Source organism: Apium graveolens, chromosome 7 (genome assembly GCF_009905375.1).
Source record: "Apium graveolens cultivar Ventura chromosome 7, ASM990537v1, whole genome shotgun sequence".
In the NCBI taxonomy this organism is placed as follows: domain Eukaryota; kingdom Viridiplantae; phylum Streptophyta; class Magnoliopsida; order Apiales; family Apiaceae; genus Apium; species Apium graveolens.
The window spans coordinates 22,097,813-22,109,636 of record NC_133653.1 but is presented as its reverse complement, the minus strand read 5'-3'; the positions used below and the strand labels follow the sequence as shown (position 1 = coordinate 22,109,636).

General features: G+C 31.8%; 1 protein-coding gene across 1 annotated transcript; it reads right to left on the bottom strand.

Annotated features, from left to right (window-relative positions):
• Positions 1-2,756: 2,756 nt before the first annotated feature.
• LOC141673387 (uncharacterized) lies at positions 2,757-5,707 on the bottom strand. Its single transcript, XM_074480132.1, has 6 exons — positions 5,236-5,707; positions 4,415-5,175; positions 4,100-4,315; positions 3,560-3,850; positions 3,143-3,359; positions 2,757-3,019 (listed from the first exon to the last, which is right to left on the bottom strand). The coding sequence occupies exons 1-6, from the start codon at positions 5,705-5,707 to the stop codon at positions 2,757-2,759; spliced, it is 2,220 nt and encodes a 739-aa protein (XP_074336233.1).
• Positions 5,708-11,824: the final 6,117 nt, after the last annotated feature.

The window sequence follows — 11,824 nt, the reverse complement described above, 5'->3', positions numbered from 1 at the left end:
TTATAAAGTCCATACATTTCCTATAAAATCATAAATCAGTATAAAAATAAATAGGAAGACATGACAATTATCTATATTTTATGTTGGACATATAAAATTTAAAATACTCAATTAATATTATTTTTAAACATCCAAACATATTTAATACTTAACAATTAATTCACAGAATAAATACTAAACATACATAATAATTATTAATTAGCATAATAATTACACGATACATCCCGGATCTTACAGATTTGCCATCCTTAATTTGGTTAATCCAATATTATCATTTTTATGTTGCCTTAGACCTTAAAATTTTGTTGGTAAAGGTTGAAAATGTCGTTATGTTGCTATAGCACTGAGAAAATGTTGCCATATTTTTTCATTAAAATATATTTTTCTAACGGGACAAACTAGGGCCCACAAAATTGACGTGGCACAATTATTTATGTGGCACATGGGGCCCATAGTGCTGACGTGGAATCTCCACACTTGAATAATAACGGTTATAACAGTCATAACGAATAAATTATTAATTTTATTGGTCAAAAGGTTATATCGGTCAAAACAGTTATATCGGTCAAAACGATCAAATCTTGATTTTATAAATATAATAAATATTTTACTAAATTTCAGAATTTATCAAAAAAATCAATTCATGAAGTGATTTTAGATACTAAAAATATTTATATATGATAAATCAAATTTACTAATTTATGAGAAAATAATAATCTAAATATCAAAATATCTTTGAAAAAATAAATCAAAAAATAGACAATTAAAATTCTCAGAAGCAGCAAAATTGCCGCTTGTTTTTGGACCCGGATTTCAACAAAATTCTAAAAAAGTGCACAAAGCCCATCCCTTTCACTTTCAAACACACAACCCGTCTCTCTCTTACACTAAAAAACATTCGACCATTCTTCAAGATTTAGGGGTTTTTTAAAAAATGGAGCTCCAAGAGATTATTCTAAGTAGCATATAGATCTCCAAGATTTGGTGTTTCAAGATTTGGCTGTTTAAGATTAGTGAGTTTCTTAATTAGGGGTTTGATTGGGGGATTTGAACCAATTAGGTTCTACAAATCGAGTTGAATTAGGGGGTTTTCTAATTTCACCAGGTATTATCAGGCTCTTAATTGAGTTTATCTACTAATCACTACAAGAAAAATGAAATCAGACAACGGTTGAAAGACAGCGGTTAAAAAAAATACCGTTGTCCTAAAAAATACAACAACGGTGAAATGATTTTGCAAAAAAAACAGTTGTGTGAGATTAAGGATAGACAATAGTTATCTATCAGTTCAAAAACTGTTGTCTTTGTTATGCCCTCCCATGGAATCAGACAACAGTGTGCAAACTAAACTGTTGTCTTAGAATACTAAGACAACACGCTAGAACTATTGTTAAATAACAACCATTTATCAGATTAAGACGATGGTTTTGCTGCTTATATTGTCTAATTTAGACAAGTGCTTATTCTTTCCCTTGTCTCATTAAAAATCAAACAACTGTGTGTGTATACCATTGTTAATAGGAAAGGCCACAGATAATGGTGTTTTAAAGCATTATATTTATAAGATATACACCACGGATTTATAACGCCTTGTCTAAACACTACACTTTAAAAGACAATTTTAGAGGTTGTTTTGAATTATTTATTTTTCATTCTCCCTCCTATTTTAATTTAATCTCCCGCAAAATTTTAACAACTCACCAGTTTACTTTTTTTCATCTCTCAACTAATAGACAATGGTTTGAGATGTAAAAAACTTGTTAGAAACTCAAACACACAATGGTTTGGTTCTTCATGCATGTTGTCTAAACTCTAGGTAGAAGATGCTTTAATAGATTATCTATAAACTGTTGTCTCTGAGTAATGTTAAAATGAAAAAATGAGTTGTATATATGTTAAATCCCCAGAAAATTAATCCAAAAGCAGCCAACCAATGACTACCTAACAAAATATCATCCAACCAATATAGACTAGCAAAAAACCCTCAATCAAGTTGGCAAATCAGAATATTTCCTCAAGTCAACAACTAATTTCAATTGGATAATACACAAACCAAATTCTATTACAATTCTACAAGATAATTAATCGAAAAATATAAAACCTAAATGAGCTTTCATGATGCCATATAAAGCTTCCAGAAGTAAGTGACCAAATATAACAAGTTGTTGGCAGAGAAGAAGCAGGGTATCATATATTGAACACCTTATTCGATCCAGAATTCCAACAAAACATTGACAAGCGACCAACTGTTTTAATTAGGCATGCACATAGAACCAATAATGCAATCAAACATGCTTTTCCACGGAAATGGGCAAAAACGGCAACAATGAAATCCGGCTCAATAATCACATTGGTCACTGAAAGAAAAATAAAAAAACTGAACATTGTTACAAATTTAAGATTAATAGGGTTTATGGCCCATCAACACTACTGTCCAATAATTAGATGACACTGAATCCAACATATAAATGCCAGACAGTCCAAACAATCAAGAAAAAAGGGAGCGATAAATTAGAAAATGACAAATTCCAGTATGATAAATCATTTATAAAAATTAAAAAAAACTGCTAACTTCATATATATTAAAACAGTAATCGTAATTGACACTGATTAATTAAAATTATCAAATTTTGGCAAATAATAATTTGAGAAATAAAAAAAGATTTACGAATAAATAAATTATAAAAGGAAGAGTGGTAACTCATGCTGGGGTAATTTTCTAGACAATTTAACTTAAAAGTAGGTGATTTTTACCATCATGGGAGTTGAATCCATTTATCTTCGTCCCGCATATAACTAGCTTTTTCCTCATCATGTTCGTCAACATTTGGAAACATTGGCAACTGCAGCTCATTCTCAAGTTCAATTTCTACTGATCCATCATTTTCATCGTCACATTGTTCATAACAGTTCTTTTCCGGTAATTTCAACATGACATGCCAATGTTTTTCAAGAGGATCATCAATGTAACAAACCTGCTTAACATGTTTCCCTAGCACGAACGGATCATTTACGAAACCTAATTTGTTCAAATTAACAATTGTATATCCCAAGTCATCTACCTTAACCCCCTAGTTCATATCTACCCAATTACAACAAAATATTGGGACTCTAAATTTATTATAGTCCAACTCCCATATACTTGTTATAACTCCATAGTAGGTCTGTAAAGTATGTTCTATATTCTTCTCCTTACCCTGTACAAGCATTGTATCTGCAACGACACAGACACCACTACACTGAACTTGTCGAGTGTCATCACGCTTTTTGGTGCTAAACGTAACACCATTGATTCTACATCCGCTAAATGTAGGGACATTCTTGTTGGGCCCTTCAGCAATCCACCTTATCTCCTGATTCTACATCCGCTAAATGTATGTTGTTATGGTCATCCAACAATTCTGATTCAATATATTAGAGGTAAGTTAGTGATATTTAAGTGTGTGTTATTATGGTCCTCATCGCTCGGCTTTATCAATGTCGCACCAGATAGAGGTCTTGCATTCTGCTCATGCTTTGAATTTTGTGACACTCCTACGGTAGATTTTTCAAAATTCACCAAACACTCCATCGCCTCTCCGGCAATGTATGCCTCAGCAATACACCCTTCGGGATGAGCCGGGTTCCGTACATATCCTTTAAACGCTTTTAGATATCTCTCGAAGGGATACACCCATTGAAGGAATATTAGCCCACAAAGTTTAACCTCTCTCAGGAGATGAACTGAGAGATGGATCATCACATCAAAGAACGAAGGGGGAAAGTGCTTTTCAAGCTGGCACAATGTTTCCACTAACTCACTCTGCATTTTTTCCAACTTGTCTACATCGATCACTTTACTGCAAATTGCCTTGAAGAAAAGGAAAAACCTAATAATTGTACACCTGACTTATTTTTGTAATACTGATCGAATTGAGATTGGAAGCAAATGATGCAATATCGTGTGACAATCATGAGATTTCATTCCAACAAGCCGAAGATTTTCCATGTTTACAAGATTCTTAATATTTGAACAAATCCATCCGCCAACTTCATTTTAAGAAATGATGAGCAAACTTTTTTCTTCTGCATGCGTTAAGTTCCATGATGCCAACGGTACCTTTTCTTTATTTCCAGGAGTCTTTGGTCTCAGCTCCGTTCTTATTCCCATTTCAGCCATATCAAGACGGACAGATTCCCTATCTTTTGTCTTCCCCGGAATATTTAGTAAAGTTCCAAGCCGGGCTTCACATATATTTTTCTCGATGTGCATCACATCGAGAACATGCCTAACCGGCAAAAATTCCCAATACTCAAGTTGGAAGAATATTGAAACCTTTTTCCAAACAGGTCGAAGTTCACCTTTCTTCCATCGTGGTTGCCATTATTTCTTTCCAAATACATGGGCCCTTAAATATTGTACTCTTTGAAAAACCTCTTCTCCAGTTAATGGAACAGGGGTGACCCCCTTCTCCACAGTGTTATCAAAAGCTGATTTCTGCCTTCTATAAGGATGATTACGGGGCAACCATCTTCGATGCCTCATAATCACCGTCTCACGGTAATTAACCAACTTAGTAGCTTTTGTTTCATCAATACAAATAGTACATGCATTATACCCATTAATAACAGTTCCCGACAAGTTCCCTAAGGCAGGATAATCACTTATTGTCCATAATAAAATGCCCCTAAGCATGAAAGACTCTTTCTTATAAGCGTCGTACATTTGTTTCCCACGCCACAACTCTTGCATATCTTCTATTAGTGGTTGAAGGAACACGTCGCTATCATTTTCAGGCTCAGTCGGTCCAGATATTAACAAGTAGAGCATAATATACCTTCTCTTCATACAAAGCCATGGAGGAAGGTTATAAATTGATAGCAAAATAGGCCAGCTTGAGTAATCAGTACGGTTTCCATGAAAAGGATTGAAACCATCGGAAGATAAAGCTAATCGAAGGTTCCTAGTCTCTGATGCAAAATCAGGCCATTTTTGGTCGACCCCTTCAAGTTCATCTCCTTTATTGTTCAATTTCCATCTAGAGGCCTTACATACGCGACAAGTAGTATGTTCTTCATCTAAATTGCCACGGTATAAGAGACAATTATTCGGACATTTGTGTATCTTTTCATACCCCATTCCTAATGCACATAAGGTTTTCTTTGCTTCATTGAAGGAAGAAGGGATGTTGTTGCCTTACGGAAGTAAAGAGCCAAGTAATAATAGAATATCATTGAAGCATGAATCAAACATACCATGCTTCACTTTCAAGTTGTATAACTGGACCAGAGCTTTCATCTTAGTGTACCTCTCACATCCAGGATAAAGAGGTTGATGTTCACCTTTAACATGGTTGATGAAATCAGAAGTGTCGGTTTCGTCAGAACTTTCATCAGAAGACATATCATCATCGTCGTCCTCGTCACATTCACCCATTTTTGAGGTGCCTTGATTGATAGATTCCGAAGTGTCGGTTTCATTATAACTTTCTGCAGAATTATTCTCCCCGTGCCATATCCAACGTGTATAAGTTTGATCAATACCATTTTGAAAAAGATGGTTTTTAACTATCTGCGCTCTCCATGATTTACTATGTGAGCAGTTTACACATGGACAACTGATTTTTTCTACATTATAACCATTCTCAAATGCAAATATTAACAAATCTTCCACTCCTTTTTTGAACTCTTTTGTTCTTCTATCCGCTTTTAACCATGACCTATCCATCTTTTAAAAGTTTGAATAGAACCTCAAATTCAGACTAAATTATGAAATCTTTATATTTCCCTAAAATCTTTATAACTGAACCCTAATTGAAGTAAAAAAGCATCAAAATGAATTCAAAACAGAGGACTTATATAACCCAAATTCATAAATTAAAGTACTTACCTGTCCTTATAGCTTCTTAAAATTGAATTGTGAAGTCTTTATATTTCCCCCAAATCAATATGAACCCTAGTTTGGAATCACAAAAAAATAAATTCATCAAAATGAATTCAAAAGAGAGTACATATAAACCCGACTTCATAAAAGACTGTACTTACCTGTTCAAGTGTGAAAAGAAATTTAAAACACGAGTTCTTGATGTCTTGGATTCTTGATGTGACATGGATTTGATATCTAAATTTGAGGACTTGAGGGTATGAGCACGAATTTGAGCATATATTTGAGAGTATTAGCACAAATTTGAGCATAGATTTGAGAGTATTATGGATTTGAGAGCACAGGGACATGGATGAACGGCCTAACTACCAAGTAAATAAATGTGTTCTTGTTCCGACAGATACATATGTCTTAACAAATATATGTCTGAAATAAAAAGTAATTAATAATATGTTTAAGTCTCAACTTAATTGTTATATAAGAATGACATGGCTCATAAATTAAAATATTTTGAATAATATTAATTCATTTATTTTCTAGGACCACAATAATTTGGATTTTATGTATTTGAATAAATTAATATAGAGGAATAAATTATATAATTTATTAAAAAATAAATAATCACAAATTATTTTAACGAAATAGTATGTCGGTAATAAGAATATCAAATTTATATTACACGAAAAATTGTGAAGTTGATCTTTAATAGATATTAGTGTAGTTTGAATCGTTTATTAATGTCTTTATTATCATTTTCAATTTTAATATTTTTTATATTATTAGTGTTAAACGATCGGTAAATAAGTCATCTAATTATTTTTAGTTTGTTATTTGTTTTTACAACTTGATCGTATCGACAATTGGGAGTTCCGAACTATATATTGTTTTACACAATGGTGTTTTTGAAAAACTATTGCCCAACACTAGATTAAATAGTTTTTTTGTAAACTGTTATATATAACTCACTAGCGATAAGTTCGACTTTTTGGAGTTAATATCCCCTGTTTATCGATATTTTCTAAATTTGTAAATATTTTCGATGATCCAATTGTACGGATGTTTAAATCACCCTTTCAATGATCCAAATATATGGATGTGCTTCGAATATGAATATGATTATCATATACAATATTGATACCTTTTCTAGAAAAAGATGATCTGATGTGTTTTTATATTAATCGAATCTTTCTTATTAAGCATAATCATCAATTATTCTAAACATTATACTTTAAACCCTATCTTAACCCCGAATAATTTTTTTTAATTGTAGGTAACCCGCAGTCGCTACCCTTCAGGTGCGCACAGGGTAAACCCTACGGGCTCGCGCAATAGCCTGCAAACCACGTGAAACAAGGTAAACCACATTTAGCGACAAACTCTAACTCAGGAGGTATAATCATAAATTCTCCTCCCGTGTGATTCGAACGTGTGACCAAGAGGATAGTTATCCCCTATTTAACCAGCTGAGCCAACCCTTGCGGGCAACCCCGAACAATTTAGAAAATTACTCTTTCAACTACTTTGTTAAACTAATTTGTTAACCCCTAGTGATCCTTAAATCGTAACCTGTAACCCATTATAAGTCACCTTATCAGTCGACCCTAGTTATTAGTTGAATTTATGACTTATAAGCTGATAAGTTGAATGTTAGTAACGACGTACTTTGTTCTGAACATATTTTGATTTTTCCTTCTTCATCAACTTTATTTTATAAAGTTATGTTTCAAGATGTCAATCTAATCAAAATTCATTAATTTTAATTAGATGTTGAATTGTTGAATTATGATTTTAGTGAAAATAAATGTAAAGCTATTTTATTGAAAGCTGAAAAAGAGTTTCATTCATAAGAAAAAAGACTTACTATCGTTGGGATCTGATTCTTATCCAGAAAGGAGCCTGAAGAAGGAGAAAATCAATCTAATATGGTTGTATGCAATTTGCATGGTTGTATGCAATTTGCAATACCAGCTGAGCACCTGAAATTTCTTTGATCTTTAAGTTCAAGCTATAAGTGCAGACAGCCCATGTTAACTCGTATTTAGATTCATTAATCTCTATACAGGTTTGACCTAGTCTTGGAATGAACAAAACCTTTCTCTATTATTCAGTAACAAGGAATCTCATAACGTCTAAAATCTACATCAAAATCTTTCAAAAATATTTTACTGCTGCCTGTGTCATTAAACTTATAAGAGCAGTTAGTTACAAGTCAAATAATTGGTAAAACAGGGGACATAAATTTTCACCTGTGATGTGCATTGCAATTTTTTTTTATCATGTTCTTGCTAAAAGTCAGCGGGATATTAATAATTTTTATGTATTATATTGACGTAAGATGATACTTTTGGTTTATATTTAAGCTATAGATTTTATTTATGTTGAGAACATTAGTTAACAGGGATTTTATTAATTTCCATTGCTCTTATAAAGTGTTAATGATTGCCCCATATATGTTGATGTGGCAAAGGTGGGCCCCATATGTGTTGATGTGGAACATGTGACGTGGCACATGACACATGGCATAGTGGGCAGCTTATACGTCATGTGGGACCCACTACCTTTTTCAGGATGTTTTAATTCAAATGCAACATATAACTATGTTGGTATAGGATAACAATATTATTGTTGTTGCACTATGTTTCAACATAAAAATATATGTTGGCATAAAGAATGAGGGTGTTGCTATTGACCCTAAAGGCAACATCGAAAAAACTAACACGAGAAAAGTGTAGCCTTTGAATATTTTGGCCCTACAGCAACATATTTTGGACTTATTCCAACATTTTTTTTAGTTGCAATAGGCTGTTTATGGTGTAGTGATGTCAGTAGTTTATAAACTCATGCTTTCTTTAGCTAAATAATTGTTATTTGTAATTGTAATGAAATTCACGCACTCAAGTTTTTGTTGTGGTTCCATAGTTATAAGAATTTCAGCAAACTCATGCTTTCGATTCAATTCATAACCACGTCTCCAAGTTCCGTGTATACCTCCTTGAATGTCCTGAGAATTTTACTACACTACTTCTCCATATTTAATTTTCTTTCAACTAACCTTGCCAATAAATTCTCATTATTTCTTACACTGGCTAAATTTTTATGGATACATTCACTTTATTGGAAATTATATTATGTGGAAACATCGTCATGCTGAAAACTGCCTAAATTTTGATCACTACACATCATATTATGCTGACATTTTCCAGTGGGATTATGGAATCAAAAAACAGATTATCTCCTCGATAATCATGCAACATAGTATTTAAATTTTCATAACAAGGTGTAAATCCAGTATGGACACGAGTTATTAGAATAGCCAGGAGTTGCACAATTACCACATACTTAAGGTTGTGGATTCTTCCCTTCATAAGTAATTCAGTGAATCTCTCTATGTTTTGATCAGTTTCTTTCAAATTTTAATTTGATTCGACCCTAATAATTGATTCTGACCTTAGTTCTATATTGCAGTTTATTAGCATTTGTCTTAGCTATTAATTATTTAGCAGAATCATTTGTCAAATCTACAAAAGTACCTCTAGCAGTATATTTATGTAGTCTTTTCTCACCTTTGGGAAGACCATGATAGAAGAAGTGTAGCCGACTCTTTGGTGAAACAATGTTGAAGGCACCTCTTTTATAACTTCTGGAATCCAGCATAGTACTCTATATATGTCTCAGTCATATATTGTTAAAATCCAGGTATTTGACATCTCGTGATCAGCATTCTCGATGCGGGATAAAACTTCTACAAAAATTCATTTCCTAACTTTGCCTAAGAATAAACATATCACATAAAAAGATATTCGAGCCACTCCAAAGCATGGAAAAAAAATTCATCTTTAAAGTTCCAGAATCTATCATATCAGGTCCCACACATTCAACAATGATCACAAACCTATAGAAGTTTTGATCATGGAAGACCCCTAATCTTAAAAGAAGATTATGTTTAAGCTCAAAAGTACTCATTTTTCCTTCAGCTGTGCTAGGACATATCATACAAGAATGTCCAATACTAGCAATCGACATCACAACATCATCACAAAATGTTGTAATAATATTTCCATGTTAGTTAGTCAAATTCCACAAATATCCCAAACACAATGAGCAACAGACAAAAAAAGATAGAATACAATATATAGTCTAATTAATATAGATCTAAATAAATAAATAAAAATTGATATGGGAACAAAAATTATATAAAAAACGTAAATATATAATATTTCACAAAAGATATACACAGTATATCAAATATGAATGTAAACTTTATAATTAAATATTCCATTATACATAATAAACTTTTTTGCGTGGATAATTAAAAATTAAGAATTTTAACTTTTAAAGTTATTTCTTATGAAAAAAGAATTATGTTTTAAAAAAATTCCAATAATATTTTTAAATATTTCCTATTTCTTCATTTTAATCTTTTTTTAAAATTCTACAAAAAGCTTGGTAAACTATTATAGATTTTGTTTCCATTTTTCTTAATCTCACATCTTCTTTCCTTGTCAATCGTTTATCTTCTCTTCTTGTTCAAAAATTTTAGGATGAAGATAAATTGAGTTGCATACGATAAAAAGTTAATAATTTTTATCATGATGATAAAAAGTTGATTATTTTTATCATGATGATAAAAAGTTGATAAAAAATTGATAAAAACTGAGTTACATATGATAAAAAGTTGATAATTTTTACATATATAACTAATTTTATCATGATGATAAAAAGTTGATAATTTTTTTGTTATTATAAATTGACTTAAATATTAATATATTTAATATATAGTAATTTATCTAGTAAATTTATCTACATTTGTTTCTAACTTTGAAAAATAGGGCCTCTTCTATTTTTTGGGCCTACTTTTTGATCAAATATGACTTATTTTTTGGGGCAAGTCACCCTTGGTGGCCTTTTCAATATGAAATGGTCTATTACATCAAACCGACTATTCCATCTTCTAGAAGGTCCTAGATAGCCCAATTTCGACCAGGCTTATTATAAGCTTAGTTTTGGAAGGTTGAAGGTTCTAGATTATATTCTATCATTATATAAGTGAGTTAATTGTTGTCACATTAGCCATGAGCCAAAAATTGTAATAAAATACTTGGTTGCTTATCAAAAAGGCTTCTTCTTGGAGATAAAATTTTCTTCTCTCTTTTGGTGGTCAAAAATCAAATTCTATTTACAAATCTAGTATATTGATTTCATTAATGATGAATTAAGCTGGGTTGGAAGAAAAAAATGTATTTAATAGTTAAAAGTCATGGTGTTCGAACTCACATATGTAATTCAACTTGTTGCCACTATGCCATTCTATTCTTTGTTCTTGGAATTAAGATGTGTTTTATTTATTTATTAAAAATCTTTTACAAGATTTTTAATATTAGATTTTATTGAAAAAGAAGATATTAAGATTATGTATCCCAAAGATATCATATATTTATAATTTTTTTGTCTATTACATTTTATTATATAAGTTTATATTTATGAATGAATTATTTGCAGGAAATAATGAAGAAAATGCTCCAAGAAACATGTATTCCCTAAGTAAAGCTAGTTACTAAACCATGGAATTCCTATGTAATTTTAAAGTTTCCTACTTGAATTGTTACTTATTCAATTTGTTTCCATAACCTTCAACTGACATGTATCATTTTTTTGATTGGCTTAATTGCAAATGAATCAGGAGGAGAGGAAGGCTTCCTCACATAACAAATAAATCACCACTAGAGGAAGGTCTCAACTCTAGGAAAAATAAGAGGATCTAAATAAGGTGGAATGCAGCTGCAAAGAAGTTGGAATGGAGAATGGTGAGAATGTAAAGATGGGGAATGCAGCCACAATCATCAAAACTCAAACCCCCTTAAACACATAGAGGCGCAGAGGATGGAGAAGAGCAGAAAATAAAGAGCATAAAATGAATGGAGAAAGGAACGAAATAAGGATAAAAAGAGATATAATAGTAAG